Consider the following 25,157-nt stretch of genomic DNA (forward strand, 5'->3'; position numbering starts at 1 on the left):
TAGTGGGCATGAAGAACAAGAAGAACCACTAGGAAATTCTGGACTCTTCCCATCTGTAAAATGTGTACTTAAATGTTTACACTTTAAGTTTGTTAGGGCCAGGGAACCTTTCTGTTAATTCTGTTGTACTTTCCCAAGCATTTAGTACAGCATGCTGTACATAGCAAGCACTCAGTAAATACTATTGATAAAGTGTGCAGGTAGACAACGGGCTGAAGAGACCTGTAGTAATTTGAAGGTAAAAGGATAGGTGTGGAAATAGGGAATCTTCCTAGACAGAGAGAGAGAGAGAGAAAGGAGAGAAAAAAAGAGAGACAGAATGGGGGAGGGAAAGAGGTGATGGAAAGAGAAAAGCCTGTATTTCATTTCTGAAACTATCATCAGTGCACACCGGTGGACCCTTTTTTATTGTTTGTTTTTTTGTTTTGTTTTGTTTTTCCATCCTTTTCGGTAGAGTCGGAGCCCGAAGGTATTTGGAAGATAAAGAAAGACTGGGTGTGGGGCATAAGGGGAGGGGGCATTCTTTTAACTCCCCTCCTCTGCTTGCATTAGCCTGATGAAGATTTGTTCAATCCAGACTACGTGGAAGTGGATCGGATCTTGGAAGTGGCCCACACGAAGGACTCAGATACGGGGGAGGTCAGTTCCTTTTCCAACTCACTTTGTTTGCTTGCGTCTCTTGCTCGTGTGGTTCCACTTGTCCTTTGTGATACATTGGCGTTTCAACGTCCCTTGGCCCAGTGGGTTCTTCACACGTGGCCAACGTCTGCTGTCTGATCGCCAGAGCTTCCCAGGCCTCTGTGCAGTCGCTCAGAGTGACACGGCCTCTCCTTTTCTCCTCTCCTAAAATCCCCGGCAGGAGGTGACGCATTACCTCGTGAAGTGGTGCTCGCTGCCTTACGAAGAAAGCACCTGGGAGCTGGAAGAAGACGTGGACCCCGTGAAAGTGAAAGAATTTGAGTCCCTACAAATCCTCCCAGAGATTAAGCACGTGGTAATAATGTGACTTTGGTGTTTGCTTGCGTATTGTTTGTTCTGTGAAGTTGGGCTGCAGTGGGCACGGGAACTTCACGATCAAGATAACGCCGGGCAGCCGGACGTTTTCTTAACGTTCCTCGGGCCTGCCTGCCGACTCTGGGGTCTCCTACCCGGTACGCTTCTCCGTGTGGCCTAGCGGGAAGAGCACAGGCTTGGGAGGTTCTGATTCCATCCCGGCCGCTTTCCTGCTGTGTGACCTTGGGCAAGTCGCTTAACTTCTCTGTTCCTCAGAGAACAGAATGGAAAGGGGGTTCTATACCCCTTTGTCTTCCTATTTAGGATTTGACAGGGCCCGAGTCCAACCTGATTATCTCCTATCACTTAGTATCCCAGCACTTGGAGCTTAGCAGGTACCATTATTATTAATAATATCAATGTCAGTGAATCAGTGGTATTCCCATCCTGATCAATGAGCTCAGTTGGCGATCTTCCCTAGGATACCCACAATGGGCCACATTTTGGTGTAGTTGACTGAGTTCGTTGTGAGTAGCGTGGATGTGTGTGATGCCTTCTCTGAGACAGCTTTTGTGTACGATTACTACTACTACTGCTGTTGCTGCTCTGTACTGCCTTAGAGCCTACTGCCCGGATGCCTGGACTTTCACCATGCCAATCCATCAACCAGTGATATGTATTGAGCGCTCCCTTTGTGCAGAGCAGTTTACTAAGTGCTTGGGAGGGTACATTACAACAGAGCCAAACCTAAAAGACCCTTCTCTACTAGACTGTGAGCCCACTGTTGGGTAGGGACTGTCTCTATATGTTGCCAACTTGTACTTCCCAAGCTCTTAATACAGTGCTCTGCACACAGTAAGCGCTCAATAAATACGATTGATTGATTCTCTTTCACTTAAGCCCTATCTTTTTTTGCTCGTTACAGAGAAAGGGCATTTGTGGGATTCGGCAAATAGAGCGTAGACCTCCACCTCAAGCGCCTGACATTTTTCCTGCTTATGATGATGATGGCATTTATTAAGCGCTTACTATGTGCAAAGCACTGTTCTAAGCGCCGATGATCTGCAGCGAGGCGATCGTTTTCCCTGGGTGTTGGGAGAGCCTGTGGAAGTGAAGATCTTGCCATTTTCAGTGATGCACAGTCCTGTTTTATGTTAAATGACCCCTAAATACTCCAAGCACTCTGTCCAATCCTCTGCACACAGTAAGCACTCACTAAATATGATTGATTGATGGAAATCTATCTGCCAGTCCCTAGCATTCTCCTTGACACCCTCCATGGCTCCTCTAACGTCAGCTTGCTCACTGTAGCTCGATCTCGTCTGTCTCGACTGTCGAATGCCCGTTTTGCAGACGAGGGAACTGAGGCCCAGAGAAGCGAAGCGACCCGTCCAGGGTCACACAGCAGAGAAGCGGCGGAGCCGGGATCAAAACCCAGGTCCTCGGACTCCCGGGCCGGGGGATCTTTCCATCTAGGCCACGCTGCTTCTCTAGGCCGTTTGCTTTTACAGCGTGCAGCACTTCTCTGGCCCGCCATCCCGCTTTGCCTAGGCTAAAGTTTCCATTTGGTCTCAGGGCTAGTCAAGGTGTGATATCTGAAAACTCCGGAAAAGGAAGGGGCATGCAGGAGGAACTATTAGGAGCTGCAGAACGTTTAGGCCAGGGAAAGGAGCCGCAGAGGGAGTGAAAGCATGCTCCGAAAGTCAGAATATCGGGGGTCACGTCACAGAATGAAGGGGAGGAGTTGCAGGAGGTATGTGGACGAAAGGAAAGAAAGCAGTGTCGTCAGTGCGTGGGGAAAATGATGTAAGTACGAACTCCATCCAGGACTGGCAGAGAACGAAGGGATCTCTGGGGAAGTAGTTCCTCTGCTTTGCCCAGTAGGTCTGTTAGATTGGAGAGTGTCTGAAGCTCACTTTATCCCAGTCCCAGAACCACCGAGCGGCTCCTGGACCCATTTTCTTGTCTCCCAGATGGGTCCTCCTCATTTCCATTGGCTGCAGTGGCTTGGGAAGAGCTTAGACTGTTCATTAGCATGTCATCGCTCATCCCGTTTGGGCCCGAGAGTCAGAGGACCGGGGTTCTAATCCCGACTCTGCCGCTTGTCTGGTGTGTGACCTTGGGAAAGTCATTTGACTTGTCTGGGCCTCGGTTTCCCTGTCTAAAATGGGAGTTCAGTATCTGTTCTGTGAGCCCCGTGTGGGTCAGGGACGTTGTCTGACCTGATAGACTTTAGTCTACTCTAATGGGTAGGACAGGATAGCGCAGAGTGTTTAACAGATAACACAGTTTTTATTATTAGAGTTATTACATAAAGTGGGAATATAAAAATGAGTTGGCAGATCAGTGTATGAAAGTATTAAGGGGTCACGGAGGAGGGAATCTTTAGAAGCTAATTCTTCAGAACCACAGGAACAGGAATCAAACTAAATGGATTTACTATCATTTGTTCGAATGGACCTGTAGAATCTAAAAACCTTCAATATTCTTAAACGAATGCTTGTACTCGGAAAAAGACTGTATTTTGGTGAGGCACAGAAAGCCCGAGTGACCTACTAGCAGACTCAGTGTTCATCTCCCCAGCGTACTCAATATTACTTTTAAATACTGTACACATTCAGAAACCCAAAGCAGGCGGGGTAGTTTCTGCCCCCAGAAGCAAAGGGGGAAGAAAAAATGGACCATTGACTTGCTAAAACGAGAGACACGTGGAGGGAAAAGATCATTTGCTGGGGGAAAGGTGGAGGCTGAAAAGTCTGACTCCCTTTTGGACTCATAATTACTATCAGGTGAGGAATGTCAATCACTTTGAAGTCCTATTGTGTCCTGAGCACAGTACCAACTGTAGTGAAGCAGCTTAGAGAAGCAGCGTGGCTCAGTGGAAAGAGCCCGGGCTTTGGAGTCAGAGGTCATGGGTTTGAATCCTGACTCCGCCACACGTCTGCTGTGTGACCTTGGGCCAGTCACTTCACTTCTCTGAGCCTCAGTTACCTCATCTGTAAAATGGGGATTAAGACTGTGAGCCCCACGTGGGACAAGTTGATCACCTTATATCCTCCCCCAGTGCTTAGAACGTTGCTCTGCTCATAGTAAGCGCTTAACAAATGCCATCATTATTATTATTATTATTATCTGATGGCCCTAGCATTCAGCACAGTGCCTACCACACAGTGTGTGCTTCGTAAACATTTAAATGGTATTTGCAAAGTACTTACTCTGTGCCAGGCACAATACTAAGTGCTGGGATAGATACAAGATAAACAAATAGATACAAGATAAACATCATTGAAGTGTTCTATATGCAATAAGCATTCAGTAAATACCATTAATTGATACCAAGTGCATGGGAGCATGCAGTAGAATCGGTAGACATGATCCTTGCCTTCAGAGAGCTTCCAATCTAGATGCTGAGACAGACACTAAAGTAATTTACATGTAGGGGGGGAGAAGGGATGGGGGATCCGTATATAAATTAGTGCTTAAGTGATAGGTAAGGGTGTGTGAGTTGTGTACTAAAATGCAGGGGTGCTGGATTTAGGGATGATATTAGCCTGGGGAGAAAAGAAAGTAATCAGGAAAGGTCTCCTGAAAGAGATGTAGTTTCAGAAGGGCCTTGAAGGTGGGGAGAGTGGTGTCCCTTGGATGGGGAGGGCGAGGATGTTCCAGGACAGTGTGAACAAGAGGTTGGAAGCGGGAGAGAAGAGGATGAGGCTTGATGGGTAGATTGGGAAGGAGCATGGCCTAGTAGAAGTAACCGGGCCCAGGAGTCAGAAGTTCTAATCCCCGCTCGGTCACTTGTCGGCTCTATGACCATGGGCAAGTCACTTCATTTCTCCGGACCTCAGTTACCTCATCTGTAAACCGGGGATCAAATCCTACCCCCACATACTTTCGACCACGATCCCAACCATGGGACAGGGATTGTGTCCCACCCCAGCACTTTGAGCAGTGCTTGGTGCTTAACGAGCACCAGAATCATGATTATTAGTAGCTTGAGCGGAACCAAGAGTGTGAAGTTGGGTTGTAGTGGGGTGGGGGAAGTAGGATGTGAGGGTGTGGGCGGGCAAATACTAACTTGAAGGGCCCCAAGGTAGAGCCATTCTTTGGCGCATTTGAAGGTTGGTCCTCCCACCCAGGTCTGCCGAGGTAACTCTCCACTCAGGGTGCTCTCTGCTTCCCTCCGGCAGGAGCGTCCCGCCTCCGAGTCGTGGCAGAAACTGGAGAAGTCTCGGGAGTACAAGAACAGCAACCGGCTCCGAGAGTACCAGCTGGAAGGGATGAACTGGTTGCTCTTCAACTGGTACAACAGGTGAGTAGCCAGCCGTGGGGGCCGGTGTGGTGGTGTGTGGTGTGTGTGTGGCTGGGGGGCGGCTTGAGCAGTCCCTCCAGCAGCAAACGCGTTCATCATGTCTTGCCGTCGGAAGTGGCAGCAAAGCAAGGGGGTTCCAGCCATTCTCTCCTCAGAGAAGAGTCATGGTGGAGTTTGGATAGTTGGCCATTTCGCCTTGCACACCTGGAAGTTGAAAATCGTATCCGAGGTGGACTACTGTCCGGGGTGTCTGGTTAAAGCTCTCTGGGAGAACCGACATACTCCTCACAGATCATTCCCTATGTGTTTCGGGGTCCAAAACATCCTCGTAGTAGAGGGCCGGTCACAAAGATCCCTTCAGTGAAAGGATAATAATAATAATGATGGCATTTATTAAGCGCTTACTATGTGCAAAGCACTGTACTAAGCGCTGGATCTTAGAGAAGCAGCGTGGCTCCGTGGAAAGAGCCTGGGCTTTGGAGTCACAGGTCGTGGTTCAAATCCCAGCTCCGCCAATTGTCAGCTGCGTGACTTTGGGCAAGTCACTTCACTTCTCTGTGCCCCAGTTCCCTCATCTGTAAAACGGGGATTAAAACTGTGAGCCCCCCGTGGGACAACCTGATAACCTTGTAACCTCCCCAGCGCTTAGAACAGTGCTCTGCACATAGTAAGCGCTTAACAAATGCCATCATTATTATTATAATTTATTCAGTGGAAAGAGATCTGGGGTCAAACCAGAATCTCTAAAAAGGTTCGATTCCATCTGCTGTCTGAGCTGTAGAAAGAAACAGAAAGTTCTCTCCACACTGGATGGCTTTTCTTGCACTGCTGTGGAAGAGAAAAGCAGAAAGCAGAGGACCAAACAGAAGAGATGCCCTCCTGCAACTGGCAGCCTCTTCCAGCTGTCCAAGATGGATTTACAATGGCAGGCTCTCAGAGTGGGAAAATTAGCCCTTTTGGGGAAGGTTTTTCAGAGCTGTTATAAGCAGCCAGCGTGGAACCGTGTCAATGCTGAAGCAGAGTGGCTCAGTGGAAAGAGCCTGGGCTTTGGAGTTAGAGGTCATGAGTTCAAATTCCGGCTCCGCCAATTGTCAGCTGTGTGACTTCGGGCAAGTCACTTCACTTCTCTGGGCCTCAGTTCCCTCATCTGTAAAATGGGGATTAAGACCATGAGCCCCACGGTCTGAATTTATTATTCAGGTTGTCGTGGGACAACCTGATCATCTTGTAACTCCAATAGTGCTTTGCACATAAAAAACGCTTAATAAATGCCATCATTATTATTATTATCAATGCTTTTACATCCTGGAGGCTTACGGTCGTTTGGTCAAATTGTTGTGCCCGCAGACGAGACCTCCACAGGCCTCGCCGTTGTCGGTTGTATCACATCCTTGCACTTTGTGTGACTTTGGGCAAGTCACTTAATTTCTCTGTGCCTCAGTTCCCTCATCTGTAAAATGGGGATTAAGACTGTGAGCCCCACGTGGGGCAACCTGATCACCTTGTATCTCCCCAGCGCTTAGAACAGTGCTTTGCACATAGTAAGTGCTTAACAAATATGATCATCATCATTATTATTATTATTCTCTGCAGGAAAAACTGCATTTTGGCCGACGAGATGGGTTTGGGGAAGACGATCCAGTCCATCACGTTTCTCTCGGAAATATTCCTGATGGGAATTCACGGCCCCTTCCTCATCATCGCTCCCCTCTCCACCATCACCAACTGGGAGCGCGAGTTCCGGACGTGGACGGAGATGAACGCCATCGTGTACCACGGCAGCCAGATCAGCAGGCAAATGATCCAGCAGTATGAGATGGTCTACAGGGATGCGCAGGTGAAATCAGCGGAAATTGCACCAGCCACTGTGGTTGAGGCATTCATTCAGTCGTATTTATTGAGCGCTTACTGTGTGCAGAGCACTGTACTAAGCGCTTGGGAAGTACAAGTCAGCGACATATAGAGACGGTCCCTACCCAACCACGGGCTCACAGTCTAGAAGGGGGAGACAGACAACAGAACAAAACATGTGCACAGGCGTCAAGTCATCACAATAAATAGAAATAAAGCTAGGTGTGCATCATTAACAGAATAAATAGAATGGTAAATATGTACAAGTAAAATAAATAGAGTAGTAAATCTGAACAAACATATATACAGGTGCCGTGGGGAGAGGAATGAGGTGGGGGTGGGGAGGAGGAGAGGAAAAAGGGGGCTCAGTCTGGGAAGGCCTCCTGGAAGAGGTGAGCTCTCAGTAGGGCTTTGAAGGGAGGAAGAGAGCGAGCTTGGCGGATGTGCGGAGGGAGGGCATTCAAGGCCAGGGGGAGGACGTGGGCCGGGGGTCGACAGTGGGACAGGTGAGAACGAGGTACAGTGAGTAGGTTAGCGGCAGAATAGCGGAGGGTGCGGGCTGGGCTGGAGAAGGCGAGAAAGGAGGTGAGGTAGGAGGGGGCGAGGGGATGGAGAGCCTTGAAGCCGAGAGTGAACCAGCCCAATTATCCTGTGTATATCTCAGTGCTCAGTACAGTGCCTGGCACTGGTCCCCCTCTGCCTTCCCACCCTGGTCCCCCTCTGCCTCTCTTCCCTGGCACTGACTGAACTGCTTGTCTTCCCTCCCAAACCTTGCCCTCTCCCTGACTTTCCCATCTCTGTTGACGGCACTACCATCCTTCCCGTCTCACAAGCCCTCAACCTTGGTGTCATCCTCGACTCCGCTCTCTCATTCACCCCTCACATCCAAGCCGTCACCAAAACCTGCCGGTCTCAGCTCCGCAACATTACCAAGATCCGCCCTTTCCTCTCCATCCAAACTGCTACCCTGCTCATTCAAGCTCTCATCCTATCCCGTCTGGACTACTGCACCAGCCTTCTCGCTGATCTCCCATCCTCGTGTCTCTCTCCACTTCAATCCATACTTCATGCTGCTGCCCGGATTATCTTTGTCCAGAAACGCTCTGGGCATATTACTCCCCTCCTCAAAAATCTCCAGTGGCTACCAATCAATCTGCGCATCAGGCAGAAACTCCTCACCCTGGGCTTCAAGGCTGTCCATCACCTCGCCCCCTCCTACCTCACCTCCCTTCTCTTCTTCTACTGCCCAGCCCGCACCCTCCGCTCCTCCACCACTAATCTCCTCCCCGTACCTCGCTCTCGCCTGTCCCGCCGTCGACCCCCGGCCAACGTCATCCCCCGGGCCTGGAATGCCCTCCCTCTCCCCCTCCACCAAGCTAGCTCTCTTCCTCCCTTCAAGGCCCTGCTGAGAGCTCACCTCCTCCAGGAGGCCTTCCCAGACTGAGCCCCTTCCCTCCTCTCCCCCTCGTCCCCCTCTCCATCCCCCTATCTTACCTCCTTCCCTTCCCCACAGCACCTGTATATATGTATATATGGTTGTACATATTTATTACTCTATTTATTTATTTATTTATTTATTTATTTTACTTGTACATTTCTATCCTATTTATTTTATTTTGTTGGTATGTTTGGTTCTGTTCTCTGTCTCCCCCTTTTAGACTGTGAGCCCACTGTTGGGTAGGGACTGTCTCTATGTGTTGCCAATTTGTACTTCCCAAGCGCTTAATACAATGCTCTGCACATAGTAAGTGCTCAATAAATACGATTGATTGATTGATTGATTGACGGGCGAGAACGAGGTCCAGTGAGTTGAGGCATTCTGAGGGTGGACAGAGGAAGCCAGCTGTAAATTGCGCAAAAACTACCAAATCAATCGTATTTATTGAGCGCTGACTTAAGCGCTTGAGAGAGTCCAACAGAACAGAGTCGGTCGACACGTTCCCTGCACGCATTCCAGTCTAGAGGGGGACAGAGATATTAGTGCAAATAGATGAACTAAACAAAAAAATTGGGTTATTTTGCCGAGGTTTTTAGTCGCAGTGTGATATCCTGCTCCATCTTCATTCTATCCTGAGCTTTGAGAAGCAGCGTGGTCTAGTGGAAACAGCACGGGCCTGGGAGTAAGAGGACCTGGGTTCTAATCCTGACCCCGCCACTTGTCTGCTGCGTGACAGTGGGCAAGTCACTTCTGGGTGCCCAGTTCCCTCATTTGCAAAATGGAGATTCAGTTGAATATGAGCTTAATGTGGGACCTGATTATCTTGTATCTATCCCAGTGTTTAGTACAGTGTTTGGCACACAGCTCTTAATAAATACTACAGTTATTACTGTAATTATTCTTATTAGCTTTATTCTCACTATGGAGATTGAAGGAAGCTATTCCTTTGCTTCTCTGAAGACAGACAGAAAAGCGATTTGAAAATGTGAAAGGCCCGGATAGTGGTTCTTGTTAATGCTAGCGTTCGAGCTTCTGATAATAATAATTGTGGTATTTGTTATGTGCTTACTACATACAAGGTGCTTATTAAGCACTGGGGTGGATACAAGGTAATGGGGTTGGACACAATCCCTGTCCCCCATGGGGGTCACAGGCTTAATCCCCATTTTGCCGATGAGGTAACTGAGGCCCGGGGAAGTGAAGCGACAGGGTCACACAGCAGACACGTGGTGGAGTCCAGATTGGAACCAAAGTCCTTCTGACTCCCAAGGCCCATGTTCTACCTGCTAGGCTGTGCTGCTTCTCGGGAGCCAGCTGCCTCTGCTGTATACGGATGATTGAGAAAATCCGAATCTGTCACACTGGCTGTCTCAGGTCTTGCCTTGTATACTCTGAAGGGAGGGGTTGAGGAGAGAATTGGAAAAGGCACACCAAAATATACGGAGCTAAGTGGTCTTTTCTTCCATCAGCTCAACTCATTAAGGGAAGGGAGGGGTAGTTAAGAGACAAAGCTGTTTGCCAGCTGGCGAAACTCACCCAGTCAATCAGTACTGTTTATTGAATGCTCTCTTAATAATATTAATAATAATAATGGCATATATTAAGCACTTACTGTGTGCAAAGCACTATTCTAAGCGCTGGGGAGGTTACAAGGTGATCAGGTTGTCCTAAAGGGAGCTCACAGTCTTAATCCCCATTTTACAGATGAGGGAACTGAGGCCCAGAGAAGTGAAGTGGCTTGCCCAAAGTCACACAGCTGACAATTGGCAGAGCTGGGATTTGAACCTCTGACTCCAAAGCCCGTGCCCTTTCCATTGAGTCACACTGCTTCTCATGCTGCTCTCTTGCTCCGTATAGAGCACTGTACTTGGGACTTGGGAGACTACATTAGCATTGGTAGATACGATCCCTGCCCTCAAGGAGCTTTTCAGTCTAGTCAGGGTAAACCAATCCTAAAATGAACTACAGGTAGGGGCAGGGCAAATAATTTAAAGATAGGTACGTCGGCGTCTTCGGCGGGGAGGGGATGGGCAACATGTGTAAATGATCAGAGGTTGAAGACTCAGGATTAAGGGATGTAGCAGAGGAAAGGTTGGGAAAATGAAAGCTTAAGCAGGGAGGACCTCCTGGAGGCGATCTGAGGACTGAGGAGGGCTTTGAAAATCGGGAGAATAGCGGTCTGCCAGATATGATGAGAGGGAGTCCCACCCAGGGAGGGGGACAAGAGTGAGAGGGCCACCCGGAGAGACGAGAGCGAGGCACAGGAAATAGGTTAGCATTAATGGAACAAGGTGCATAGGGTGGGTTTTAATGGGGAAATGTAGCAGGGAGGAGAACCGATTAAGTGCCTTAAAGCCGAAGCTGGTATCGGCTGAGTTGGTATCCCTTATTTTGTACCAGAACTAAAAATGGAGAGAGCATGCCCAAAGTGAGCTCTGGACCCCCCGATACAGTAAGATCCCTAAGCCCACTCTCTGTCCTCCAGGAAGCCATGAAATAACTCCTCGTTAATCGTAAGAATAGCATTTATCAAGCACCGGCAGAGGTACCACAGAAACGTAAGGCCTGATCCCTGTCCACAAGGAGCCTGTATTTTTCCGTTTTTTCTTACCAGCTTGTAAATCAAACGTTCTCCATCTGCCTAAAGTGTTCCACATTTCTTGGCTTTTCCCAAGCGTTAGAGAAGTCAAGCTATTACCCTAATTAGGCTTCTTCTTTAAATGTATTTTATTAAAGCGAGTGCCCCTTCCACTCATTAAATCTTTTAGGCCCTCCCGTTCATGAATCTGTGACACCAGGTCATCTTTCCCATGCCACGGCTGCACCATCTGACCGTCTTCAGTGGCCACGGGACCGCTGAGTCACGTGCCCCTCTCCAGTTGCCCCGGGAGAATTTCCACCGCTCCCAGACCCATCGGCCGGCCGAGTCCTCGTTCTGTGGAATAAATCATTGTCTCCGCTTCGTATCTCACCCCAGGGCAACCCTCTCTCGGGAGTTTTCAAATTCCACGTCGTCATTACCACATTCGAGATGATCTTGGCCGACTGCCCGGAACTGAAGAAGATCCAGTGGAGCTGTGTCATCATTGATGAAGCTCACAGGCTGAAGAACCGGAACTGCAAGCTTCTGGAGGGGCTGAAGCTCATGGCCTTGGTGAGGATTTTCAATCCGCGCAAATAAACCCCCGCCCCTGTCCCCCTCCGCCCCCCGGCAAAGTCCACCGTCCCCGTGGTGGACGTTTTCTTACGTCTCTGATTGTCATTCATCTAAGAAATGAGCTACCCTCCTCAGGTAGATAAGCAGTGTAGTGGATAAAGCAGAGGCCCGGGGGTCACACAGACCTGGGTTCTAATCCTGGGTCCCTAGTTTGTCTGCTGTGTGTCCTTCTGGAAGTCATTTCACTTCCTCTGGCCCTCAGTTACCTCATCTGTAAAATGGGGATTAATTAGTAATGAGAGTAGTACTTAAGTGCTCAGTAAATATGATTAAATCACACACACACATACACTGTCGTGACCAGCTGCATTTTTCAAGCTCTTGCGCATAAACCTTAGGTATATCTAAGTGGCCTTAAATTGCATGGGAATCAACAGCCTGAAGGGGATGTCCGGAAAATGCATCAGGAGCACTATTCAGATAAAATCCTGGATACCGTTTGAACCCTCTCTCTACTGACAAGCACTGAGCCAAGGAAGCCAGTGAGTGTGAGGGCAGTTTTCCTTCCGCTTCATTTTTCCACCAGAGTACGGTATGGACAGGGCCTGTAACCACTAATCACTCTGCTTTTTTTTTTTTCTTCTTTTTCATTTGCGTAGGAACATAAAGTGCTGCTGACCGGAACACCCTTGCAGAACTCTGTGGAAGAGCTCTTCAGCCTGTTGAATTTCTTAGAACCATTGCAGTTCCCTTCCGAAACGGCTTTCCTGGAAGAATTCGGGGACCTCAAGACAGAAGAACAGGTAACTGAAAAATAAACCATCTGGAGGCAATCCAGATAATCGCATGCATTTGCAGAGTCCTCTCCTGAAGGGCAAAGCCAAATGTCGGAAGGGTAAGCAAGCTAATTCCCCTACTCGAGATGAGTAAACACGAGCCCCATTTGAGAGATGAGGACATTAGGAACAGTCATCGACGTGCCCCTGAGGGCCGATGAGGCCTGGTTTTGTGGGGCAAGGTTTCCTGAGGTGTTCTGCGGTTGTGCTCTGATAACGATGGACTGAATATACTTGGGCAGGGCATGTCAGGCGAGTAGTGACAAGCATGGCTCTTAGAAGGCTGCCTAGCAGTGAGGAGAAATGGGGTGACGGAAAGCAGGCGGGGGACCCCAAGGGAACTTTTATTATTAATAATAATAATAATGATGGCATTTATTAAGTGCTTACTATGTGCAAAGCACTGTTCTAAGCGCTGGGGAGGTTACAAGGTGATCAGGTTGTCCCGGGGGGGCTCACAGTCTTCATCCCCATTTTCCAGATGAGGTAACTGAGGCCCAGAGAAGTGAAGTGACTTGCCCAAAGTCACCCAGCTGACAACTGGCAGAGCCGGGATTTGAGTCCATGACTTCTTGAATCCAAAGCCCGTGCTCTTTCCACTGAGCCGTGCTGCTTAATAAGAATAATAATGATGGCATTGGTTAAGCACTTACTATGTGCAAAGCACTGTTCTAAGCGCTGGGGGGGATACAAGGTGATCAGGTTGTCCCACGTGGGGCTCACAGTCTTCACCCCCATTTTACAGATGAGGGAACTGAGGCCCAGAGAAGTTAAGTGACTTGCCCAAAGTCACACAGCCGACAATTGGCAGAGCCGGGAATTGAACCCATGACCTCTGACTCCAAAGCTCCTGCTCTTTCCACTGAGCCACGCTGCTTAGTACAGTGCTTGACACACAGTAAGAGCTTTAACACATGCCATTATTATTATTGCTATTATTATTATCAGCGCCCAGCACGTCGCCACACCCCTATGACGTGTCGTATTTGCGGAGGCTCACAGTGGTTGAAATGCCCTAGAGAGGATCTCCACCTCGGTGGAAATCAATCGATCTGTGAGTCAGTGACTTAATCGATCCCCACCGCGTCTCGTTTCCCGGGCAGGTGAAGAAGCTGCAGTCCATCCTGAAGCCCATGATGCTGCGGCGGCTCAAAGATGACGTGGAAAAGAACTTGGCGCCGAAACAAGAGACGATCATTGAGGTGGAGCTGACCAATATCCAGAAGAAGTACTATCGGGCCATCCTGGAGAAGAACTTCTCCTTCTTGGCCAAAGGGGCCAACCAGCACAACATGCCCAACCTAATCAACACCATGATGGAGCTGAGGAAGTGTTGTAACCACCCCTACCTGATCAACGGTGAGCCATTCATGGGGCCAGGGTAGGGCACTTTAAAAAAAAAATGTGGTATTTTATATAGTGCTTACTATGTAGCATGTACTATGCTTACTATGTTCATTCATTGTTGTATTTATGGAGCGCTTACTGTGTGCAGAGCACTGTACTAAGCGCTTGGAAGTCCAAGTTGGCAACATATAGAGACGGTCCCTACCCAACAGTGGGCTCACAGGCTAGAAGGGGGAGACAGAGAACAAAACAAAACATAGTAACAAAATAAAATAAATATAAATATAAAATATATATAAAACATATATTTATATATAAATAATATATAAATAAATATGTACAAATATTACAGATACTGTGTACTGAGAAGGAGCGTGGCTCAGTGGAAAGAGCACTGGCTTTGGCGTCAGAGGTCATGGGTTCAAATGCCAGCTCTGCCAACTGTCAGCTGGGTGACTTTGGGCAAGTCACTTCACTTCTCTGGGCCTCAGTTACCTCATCTGTAAAATGGGGATGAAGACTGTGAGCCCCCCGTGGGACAAACTGACCACCTTGTAATCTCGCCAGCGCTTAGAACAGTGCTTTGCACTTAACAAATACTATTATTATTATTATTATTACTAACTGCTGAGGTGGATACAAGCAAAGTCAGCTTGGACGCGGTCCATGTCCCACATAGGGCTCTCAGTCTTAATACCCATTTTACAGATGAGGTAACTGAGGCACAGGGAAGTTAAGTGACTTGCCCAGGGCCACACGGCAGACAAGTGGCAGAGCCAGGATTAGAACCCATGACCTTTTGGCTTCCAGGCTTGTGGTTGATCCACTGTGCCACGCTGTTTCCCATAAGGCTAGCATTGGCCCCTGATGGCTTCCCTGGCTGAGGTAAAGGCTCGTACTAAGCTGTTTATAGCCAAGAAGCTGACTGAACCTCATGTGGACCAGGTATTTAATGAATTAATTGATTAATGGTGGCATTTGTTAAGCGCTTACTACGTGCAAAACACTGTTCTAAGTCCTGGAGGGAGGGGATGCAAGGTGATCAGGCTGTCCCACGTGGGACTCACAGTCTTAATCCCCGTTTTACAGATGAGGGAACTGAGGCTCAGAGATGTTAAGTGACTTGCCCAAGGTCACACAGCAGACATGGGGCAGAGCTGGGATTAGAGCCCTTGACCTCTGACTCCCAAGCCCGGGCTTCCAGCACCACAGTATCTCACCCGTTCGTTTGTTCAGGATTGTATGGACTAGGAAAGTTGTTCCTGCTCAGAGGAGCTCTGAGAAGGTGGGGAGAAGAAGACGTTGAACCGAAAGGTTGTGGGTTTGCCAGATCCCAAGCACTAGAAGGGCTTGAAAGGTCGACCTGGTCGGGAGATTCCCTTTCCGCTCCCGGAAAAGGCTGAACAGCCCTCTGCCTGGAAGGGAATCCCAGCAGGACATGGTGCCAGCCCTTTGTAGAAGGCTGACCAACTGGTCCGGGACCGAAGCAGCGATCGATCCACAGCTCCGGTCTCATCAACCTGCCACCTGGAAGTTCATGCTAGAGTCCCGCTTCTCGTTTGAGCCGTTCCTCTCCTCGGAGCGCATTGCATCTCCTCCCACATCTCGGAAGCAGGCGCACCGAGTGGTTTTCTTCTCTTCCTGTGCAGGGGCAGAGGAGAAAATTCTGGAAGATTTCCGGAAAACGCACAGCCCCGACGCTTTGGACTTTCAGCTGCAGGCGATGATCCAAGCAGCGGGCAAATTGGTCCTGATCGATAAATTGCTCCCCAAGCTCATCGCCGGTGGACACAAGGTGCTCATTTTCTCCCAGATGGTGCGTTGCCTTGACATCCTGGAAGATTATCTCATCCAAAGGCGGTGAGTAGAGGCAGAGCAGTGTCAGACACTGTGCTGACAGGTCCGTCCCCTCCCCGCCCCTCACTCTTCTCTTGTCCTTTTCAGTTTTTTAATGTTTGCTTTTTGTTTTCTTGTGGTACTTGTTGATACTTATTGTGTGCCAAGCACTGTACTGAGCACCGGGATGGGTAAAAGATAATTGGGTTGGACACAGTCCCCATCCCACTTGGAGCTCACCACCTAGGAGGGAGTAGGATGTAATCCCCATTTTAGAGATGAGGGAACTGAGGCAAGGAGCAGTTAGGCGACTCGCCCGAGGGCATACAACAGACAAGTGGTGGAGGCAGGATTAGAACCCAGGTCCGCAGACTCCCAGGCCCAAGGTCCTTCCACTAGGCCGTGCTGCTTCTCCGTTTAGTTTTACATAACTGCTCATCCACAAGGGCCCCAAAGAAAAGCTGCGCTTTGCCCATTCAATGGGAAGCTGGGGATTTTCTCATTCATCTCCAATCACTGGGCCTGCTATTTTCAGAGCCTTTCAAGCACCACAGCTTTCCGAGCTAAACACCCACCTGATCTAGCAGGATTTGGCACGATGGGGATCTTTCCTGCTGTTCCGTGGTACGGACAAAACGGGGAGACTCATCTTCCTGTCCTCCGTATTCCCTCCTCTGCACGGTGGGTCCGTGTGTGAGGGGTGACTTGGGGTCTAGTTCAGAAGAGATGGTCTTCAGTGACACTTCTGGTTGATTTAGCCACTCGAAGTTGAGAAGGAGTGTGGCTAAGTGGGTAGAGCCCAGGACCTGGGTTCTAATCCTGGCCACTTGTCTGCTGTGGGTGACCTTGGGGCACTTCACTTTTCTGTTCCTCAGTTACCGCATTGGTCAAATGGGGATTGAGACTGTGAGCCCCGTGTGGGACAGGGACTTTGTCCAACCCGATGAGCTTGTGTCTGTTCCAGTGGTCAGTTCGGTGCCTGGCACTTAGCAAGTGCTTAACAAATACCATTAAAAAGTGGTAGCTAAAGCCTACCCTCTCATTTATCTATAAAATGGGGATTAAGGCTCTGAGCCCTTTGTGTGGACGGGGACTGTGTCCACCCCGATTACCTTATATCTACCCCAGCACTTAAAACAGTGCCCGGCACATAGTAAGTGCTTAAAAATATTACTATTATTAGTATTATTATTATCCTATGTCTGTGGGCATCCCTCAAGGCTCTGTTCTGTGCATCCTACTCTTTCTGCTCTATACACAAAGTCGCTGGAGAGCACAACCTCACCCCTGCCTTCAGCTACTTGGTTCTCAAGGACTCTTAAAGAAACAACAGAATTTGTCAGTCAGGGTGAATGTTAGGTGGCTGTTACCTGGGATTACGAGTCTAACGAGTTGATTGTTTTCCAGAGAACGGTCATAGAAATCATGGGGGAAAGTCGCTTTTATCATGACATAATCGCTTGTTTGGCCGGAGGCCTGGATTCAATGATGTGTGGTGTTCTGGGTTTGGGTTTTTTGTTTTTTTCACAATGAAGGCCCTCCAACTTTTTCTCCTTGCTCTTGATTCTCCAGCTGTCTCTTTGGTGTAGCTCCTGTTTAATTTCATATGTGGTTCTGATAAAGGGATGAGGCTGTAGCCACAGGCTCTGACTTAGGAAAAGCATGAAAAATAGCTTTAAAGGAGGACAGGAAATCTGGCAATTTCAAAAGCCCGAATTCCGCCTCTCTGTTTTGTGCTTGAACCGCGGATAACTCTGACCACAAAACTGAAGTTTGGGGGCTGTTTTCAATGTGTCTGCTACATCAGATTCCCCAGACCGCATTTGCACTCTCATTTTGGGGACTGTAATCCCAGAATTCCCAAGGTCCCACCTCCAGTTGAAAGGATCTATCCTTAAATGCTAAGCAGCTCTGGCTCTATTTCGACTGATCACATTCATGCATTCAGTCATATTTATTGAGCGCTTACTGCGTGCAGAGCACTGTACTAAGCGCTTGGGAAGTCCAAGTTGGAAACCTATAGGGACGGTCCCTACCCAACAGCGGGCTCACAGTCTAGAAGGGGGAGACAGACAACAAAACAAAACATATTAACAAAATAAAATAAATAGAATAGTACATATGTTCATTCATTCATTCATTCAGTCGTATTTATTGAGCACTTACTGGGTGCAGAGCACTGTACCAAGCGCTTGGGAAGTCCAAGTTGGCAACATATAGGGACGGTCCCTACCCAACAGCGGGCTCACAGTCTAGAAGGGGGAGACAGACAACAAAACAAAACATATTAACAAAATAAAATAAATAGAGTAGTACATATGTTCATTCAGTCATTCCTTCAATCGTATTTATTGAGCGCTTACTGGGTGCAGAGCATTCTACTAAGCGCCTGGGAAGTCCAAATCGGCAACATAGAGGGACAGTCCCTACCCAACGACGGGCTCACAGTCTAGAAGGGGGAGATGGACAACAAGGGAAAACTTGTTAACAAAATAATTAACAAAAATATTAACAAAATAAAATAAATAGAATAGTACAAACGTTCAAGTATTCAATCATTCATTCATTCAATCGTATTTATTGATCATTTATCACATGAGCTACTGGAGCTTCGCAGCAACCCCCTCTCTATATTGGTAAAAGCTTTCTGCGTTCCTTAAGGAAATCGAAATCTAGGAAAATGTAGCAGTTCAAACATTTTTTAAAAAAACCAAAACGAAGTCTTGGATGATGAAGAGGACTAGCTTATAAGGTTGTGGATCTAGGTTGAAAGGATTAGAATTGGAGAGACGAAGGCCTAGTTGACAAAATCATGAAAGGTGTGGATAGGCAAGCACAGAATTTTCGTTCACCTAGCCGACCCGGAATAGCACTATCCCGGGAAACACCCCTTGAGGATTATTCATTCATTCATTCAATCGTATTTATTGAGCGCTTACTGTGTACAGAGCACTGTATTAAGCGCTTGGGAAGTACAAGTCGGCAACATATAGAGACGGTCCCTACCCAACAGCGGGCTCACAGTCTAGAGATTAGAGATGGAGAAGCAGCTTGGCTTAGTGGAAAAAGCACGATGGGCATGGGAGTTAGAGGATGTGGGTTCTAATCCATGCTCTGCCACTTATCTGCTGTGTGACCTTGGGCAATCCACTTAATTTCTCTGTGCCTGTTACCTCATCTTTAAAATGGTGATTAAGACTGTGAGCCCCACACAGGACAACCTGATTACCTTGCATCTACCCCATTGCTTAGAACAGTGCTTGGCACAGAGTAAACACTTAACAAACACCATAATAATAATTATTATTATTCTCTGTGCCTCAGTTCCCTCATCTGTAAAATGAGGATTAAGACTGGGAGCCCCACTTGGGACATCAATCAATCAATCAGTGGTATTTAGTGAGTGCTTACCATGTGCAGAACACGTGGATTGTGTCTGACCTGATTAGCTTGTATCTACCCCAGCACTAAGTACGGTGCCTGACACCTGGTAAATGCTCAACAGGTTCCATCAATAACAGCGATAGTAATAGGTTCCGCACAAGCATGTTTTCTCCCAGTGGGTGGGAAGCGTAGGGATTTCACTACCCCGGGACCTTTCCGAGGCTGAAAAATCTCTGTAAATTCAAGTGGGGTTTTAGACAGAAGTGCGCCACACGGCAGTGCTCCCTGCGAGCTCACTTTTATCCGCCCCAGCCTTGCACCCGCCTTCCCCAGTTCCCCATCCCTCATTCCTGTCAAGCTGCAGCCCCTGGAATCCCCATTCCAGCGAGGGCAAGCTCTTCTTCTCCCTCGGCCTCTTCCCAGCGCAGTCCCTCCTCCTCCTCGCGGTCGTCACCGAGACCCGGCTCATTCCGCGTGACGCCGTCTCCTCTGCTGCTCTTTCTGAGGGAATCTCACCTCTCAGTCCCCCGATTAAGCCCTCCTTTCTACTTGGGAACTTGCCTTCACACTGCCCCCTCCTTATTCAAATCCCTTCAGAAATCCCATCTCCTCCAGGATCAATTTCCCCATCTCATATGGCCCCATTTGCCGCTTCAGCACTTCTGCCACACCCAGTCACTTAAGTATTCACAACAGCCCCCCCATTTTACACTGTGCCTATCTTTTTACTCTATTACTATATTCTACCTGTAATTTCTTTAAGTGTCTGCCTCTCGTACTGTACTGTAAACCCCTCGAGGGCAGGGATCATACATATTGTATCATGTTCCTCCAAGGGCTCCGTACGATGCTCTTCACAAAGTAGGCATCCAATAAATCCGATAGATTGACTCGGACGTCCTCTCTGCTCTCCCTATTTCCAAAACGAGACACACGTCTTTTGCAGCAGAAGATTACGCATCGTCCTGCCTTCCCTTGCTCTCTGATCTTGAGCCGGGATCTGGTGCTTTTGAAGAAGGTGAAGTGCCCCAGTGCAGTGTGAGGTAACTGCATCATGGCATCCGGAGAGACCGTGCTTCCATCCCGACTCCTAGGTCATTTAAGACGCTCCCAAAAGGACGAGATTTAATGACTCTCACATTGGGAATCACTTTGTCGCTCTAATGCCGGGGCTTCCGTTCCTCTGGGTTCCCGACTAGGTACACCTATGAACGAATCGACGGCCGAGTGAGAGGAAACCTGCGCCAGGCGGCCATCGATCGCTTCTGCAAGCCCGACTCCGACCGTTTTGTCTTCCTCTTGTGCACCCGAGCGGGCGGCCTCGGCATCAACCTCACCGCCGCCGACACCTGCATCATCTTCGATTCGGACTGGAACCCCCAGAACGACTTACAGGTAACTGCGGCGAGACCGAGAGCAGGTGTTCCCCGCGGCGAGACTAGACCCAGGGCTCGGAGTCAGGAGCCTCTGGGGAGGGATGAACCTTAGGATGATACACGTTCCCCGCCCGTGACGAGCTGATGGTCTGTGGAGCTGCAAAAACTGGGGCTGGGGTGGACTCTATCCACTGCGCTCCACATTTGCCGTGCTGGGGCTCTGGCGTTTGGAGCTCACCGAAAGTGGTCGGAAGAGCCCGCGGAAATCTGCCTGAAGGAACCTCCCGTGGGGCTGGCTCTCCTACCACCCACTGAGGCAGCTGGGGTCCTCGCGGCAGCCTGGGGGAAAAAGCAGATGATGGTGTTCTTGAAACGGGAAGGCCAGGAGGTCAGCAGGTTCTCAGGGCATTGTTCTGGCTCCTCCTGAATGTCGGTGTCAGCCAGGGAGCGTTAGCCGCAGATGCTCTTCGGCGGTTGCTAAATTATCACTTAATATCAGAAGCAAGGAGTCCAATGTTGGATTTCAAGCACAGGGGTGAACTTGGGGCGGGGCTGTGGAGTAAATGAGAGAGGCACTGATACAGGCAGAATCAGAGGTGGACACCAGACATGTATATAACAATACATGCCCACACACAAACACACACACACTCTCTCTCTCTCTCTCTCTCTCTCGGAGGTAGACCTGCAGGTCCATATAGTTGAGGGGGCAAACAAGGAAATTGGAGGCTTGTTGGGGAACCCATGTCATGATTGAATCTGGATCCCAGTGGAGCCCATAAGACCCACTAAGGCTGGGCAGGGCAAGGCCTGAAGCACCTCCAGCCTCTGCTGTGAGAATGGGGTTGGCAGAGAGTCACACCCCTACCCCACAGCCCTATAGGGGCTGTAACTTGCAGCCAGCCTCCATTAACAATGAGGGGCAGAATGGGATGAGATAGGACAGACAATTCAAGAGGGAGATCTTTCCCGATGAAGAGAAGAATGAGGTAACTTCCCTGGGCGGGGCTGGGCAAGTGTGTCCAGCCTCTCGGGCCTGACTCATGCCTTAGACCTTCCTCTAATACCACTGCTCTGGGTCCCCAGCAGCCTTGGACATTCCCCAAGGGAATATGTCAATCAGTGATTATGCGCAGAACACTATAGTAAATGGTTGGGAGAGTACATTAAAACAGAATTAGTAAACACGTTTCCTGCCCATAACGAGCTTACAGTTTAGAGGGGAGGGTGGGCATTTACCAAGTGGCACAAGGGCTAAGATGCACCTGTTGTTCTGTAGAGGGGAGGGTGGGCATTTACCAAGTGGCACAAGGGCTAAGATGCACCTGTTGTTCTGTTCCGGAGAGGTGGGCCCGAGTTGCCCATGGTGACCCAACTCCTCCCCCGACTTGTGCCTTGCCGGGTGTTACTGATACCCAGAGGCCTGACATTAGAAGAAATTCTTGATTTACTGGGGTGGAAGAAGTCCAGCCCCCCAGCTTGGCTCTACACTTCACTTTGGGATTTCTTCCCCTGTTACTCTTCTAGTCTTTATTTATTTTCTTTTCCAAACTAGAGACACCGATTTTATCAGTCAGTCCCATTTAATTGAGCACTTAGTGTGTGCAGAGTACTGTACCGTGCACTTGGAGGAGTATAGTATAACAGACTTTCCCTGCCCACGAAGGACTTTTCACCAGATTTATAATATAGGTTTGAGGTACAAGGCCGATCCTTTTCCCCCTGTCACTTTCAGGACGGCTGGAGATTCTTCTTGTGCCGTCTAGTCCTAGTTCAGGTCGATTTTGTTAACCACCCCCAACCCAATCACCTCGTAACTGTGAATGAGCATCATGTTGCCGCCTTTCCTCTTAACTCACCCAGGCTCAAGCACGCTGTCACCGAATAGGCCAGAGTAAGGCCGTGAAAGTTTACCGGCTGATAACCAGAAACTCCTACGAGCGGGAGATGTTCGACAAAGCCAGCTTGAAGCTGGGTCTGGATAAAGCCGTGCTGCAGGACATTAACCGGAAGGGCAGTACCAACGGGGTAAGTGGGCTGGGAAGCGATGCCTCGTTGGCGCTATTCCACGCTACGTTTTCAGTACCCCACATCCATATGCTTCCTTGCCTATATTCTCCTCCGCCTTTGAGAGCAATTTTCAGAAACTGTCCAGGAATTTCACAAAGCTCCCCTTAAAGGATGAGTAAATTCAGGCCCTGTAGAACCGAGTGGGCAGTAACGGGCTAGGGAGTGGAATCAAATCCCATGCTGCATTGGCCTTGCAAAATCGTGAGTGTGGAGCTCAGATACCTTAGGGGAGATGATACAGTCTTCCGAAAGGCGGACGTGGGGAGAAAAAAAGAAACACAAAGAGGCTAGGAAGAGACAAAAGTTGTCAGTTAAGTTATCGAGAAATACAGCGTTCTGTTTTGTTATAACTGGAACCAAGGAAAACTGCTCCCTTGTAGGTGCAGCCGACTCAGTTATTCACACGTACACACGAAGAGAGAAAGAGTTGTCATTTTTACCTAAGAATTTGTGTTACTTGTGATATCAGTGGTGCTTTTTTGGGTCAGCCCCTGTGGGCCAAGGATTAAGCACTCTGCACACTATAAGCACTTAATAACTGTTATTATTGGTCAGTGATTACTGATTTTAATCAGAACGATATGTTTTAAATAAATAGTCAAACTACAACATTCAAATTTTAAATTGCACCCGTGGCAAACCATTTTTGTTGGGGGGGGGCGGGTTGGGAGGGAAGATTGGTGAGGTTTTACAGCGATCGTTAATGATGTCCAGAGGTCTTTAAAGTCTTGACGCTCCTTGCCGTGGGCTGGAATTTAGTATTTCACAAATTCTGCGTAGAAGAGGTGGTTTTTCTCACAGTGAGAATTAGTTTGCGGTTTTTCCCCCAAGAACCTTTTTTTTCAGTTTCCCAAATGGTCTTTATCGCCCCGGGCAGGTGCAGCAGCTCTCCAAGATGGAGGTGGAGGATTTGCTTCGGAAGGGAGCGTACGGAGCCTTGATGGACGAGGAAGACGAAGGCTCCAAGTTCTGTGAGGAAGATATCGATCAGATCCTGCAGCGAAGGACACAGACCATCACCATCCAGTCGGAAGGAAAAGGCTCCACGTTCGCCAAGGTACAGGACTTCCCGCTCAAGAGCCGAGCTGGGAGAAGGGGAGGAGAGATTGCCTGAACTGGGTGTCTGTTTTGTGACTTGTAAAGTACATCAAGTGTCTGTGCTGGAGAAAGGCAATTTATTGTCTGTCTGATGTCAGCTTGTTTCAGGAACAGGCTTCCTAAAAGGGACAAGCAATCTATCGTATTTATTGAGCGCTAACCGTGTGCAGAGCACTGTACCAAGTGCTTGGGCCAGTACGCTATAACAATAGAACAGACATGTCCCCTGCCCAGAGGCACACAAAGACAACTGTTTTTTTGTGTTTTTTTTAATGATCAGACTCCTTGGAGAAGCATCACAGTGTAAGGGATAGACCAAGGGCCTTGGAATCAGAAGTTTGTGGGTTCAGATCCCAGCTCCTCCACCTGTCTGTTCTGTGACCTCGGGCAAGTCACTTCTCTGTGCTTCAGTTACCTCATCTGTAAAATGGGGATTGAATCTGTGAGCCCCACATGGGACAGGGACTGTGTCCGACTCAATTGGCTTGTATCCACCCCAGTGCTTAGTACAGTCCCTGGTGCATAGTAAGTGCTTAACAAATGCCGTTATTACTATTATTATTATTATTATCAAGGTTGCGTGGAGTGATTCATTTAATCAGTCAGTAGTATTTGAATGCCTGCTGTGTGCAGAGCTCTGTACTCTACTTGGGAGTGAATAATAGGGTTAGAAGACATGATCCCTGCTTATAGTTGGTAATTGAGTCCCCTGAACCATCTTCTAAAGGATATCTAGGTTAATAAGAGAGAACAGAATAGAATAAAGAGAGAAATTTCTACAGTCCCTCTAGACTGTAAGCTCATTGTGGACAGGGAATGTGTCTACCGACTCTGTTGTATAGTACTCTCCCAGGCGCTTAGTACAGTGCTCTGCACATAGTAAGTACTCAATGAATAATAATTATGGTATTTGTTAAGTGCTTACTATGTGCCAAGCACTGTCCTAAGCGCTGGGGATAGATACAAGGTAATTGGGTTGTACACAGTCCTTGTCCTACATAGGGCTCACAGTCTTAATTCTCATTTTACAGATGAGGGAACTGAGGCCCAGAGAAGTGAAAGGACTTGCCTAAGGTCACACGCAGTCGAGGGATTTAGCCGGGATTAGAACCCATGACCTTCTGACTCTCAGGCCCATCTCTAGCCACTGAGCCAATTCTAGTTGAGAGCAGAAGTGTCTCTTTCATTTCCTGGGAGCAGGATTCTCCAGAAAGCCCCAGAGGCACCACTTTCTCTCCTCCTTCACATCAGTGATTATACTTTTATGGTAGGGCCAGGCAGGTGTAAACGTCACTGTTTGACAGATGAGGAAACTGCGACCCAGAGAGATTAAGTGACTTTCTTGAGGTCACACTGCAGGCCTGTAGCAGAAATGGGATTAGAACCTAGGTCTCTGACTCCCAGCTCTTTTCACCGGATGATTACAGCCGACAGGACAAGGATGTTAACTGAGGAGAGGGTA

At 48.6% G+C, this 25,157-nt stretch overlaps 1 protein-coding gene across 4 annotated transcripts in view; it reads left to right on the forward strand.

Moving 5' to 3' along the window:
* CHD6 (chromodomain helicase DNA binding protein 6) overlaps positions 1–25,157 on the forward strand; it is a 174,744-nt gene that overhangs the window by 96,622 nt on the left and 52,965 nt on the right. For 3 of the 4 annotated variants that reach the window (XM_038750443.1, XM_038750444.1, XM_038750446.1), the window contains exons 9-20: positions 455–469; positions 553–639; positions 860–994; positions 5,181–5,302; positions 6,896–7,139; positions 11,569–11,745; positions 12,408–12,551; positions 13,688–13,943; positions 15,581–15,791; positions 20,351–20,546; positions 22,391–22,555; positions 23,475–23,654. In XM_038750443.1, the coding sequence (XP_038606371.1) occupies positions 455–469; positions 553–639; positions 860–994; positions 5,181–5,302; positions 6,896–7,139; positions 11,569–11,745; positions 12,408–12,551; positions 13,688–13,943; positions 15,581–15,791; positions 20,351–20,546; positions 22,391–22,555; positions 23,475–23,654 (1,932 nt within the window). The remainder of the gene's footprint in view (positions 1–454; positions 470–552; positions 640–859; positions 995–5,180; positions 5,303–6,895; positions 7,140–11,568; positions 11,746–12,407; positions 12,552–13,687; positions 13,944–15,580; positions 15,792–20,350; positions 20,547–22,390; positions 22,556–23,474; positions 23,655–25,157) is intronic. The other variant, XM_038750445.1, reaches the window with a different exon arrangement.

Source organism: Tachyglossus aculeatus, chromosome 8 (assembly GCF_015852505.1).
Source record: "Tachyglossus aculeatus isolate mTacAcu1 chromosome 8, mTacAcu1.pri, whole genome shotgun sequence".
In the NCBI taxonomy this organism is placed as follows: domain Eukaryota; kingdom Metazoa; phylum Chordata; class Mammalia; order Monotremata; family Tachyglossidae; genus Tachyglossus; species Tachyglossus aculeatus.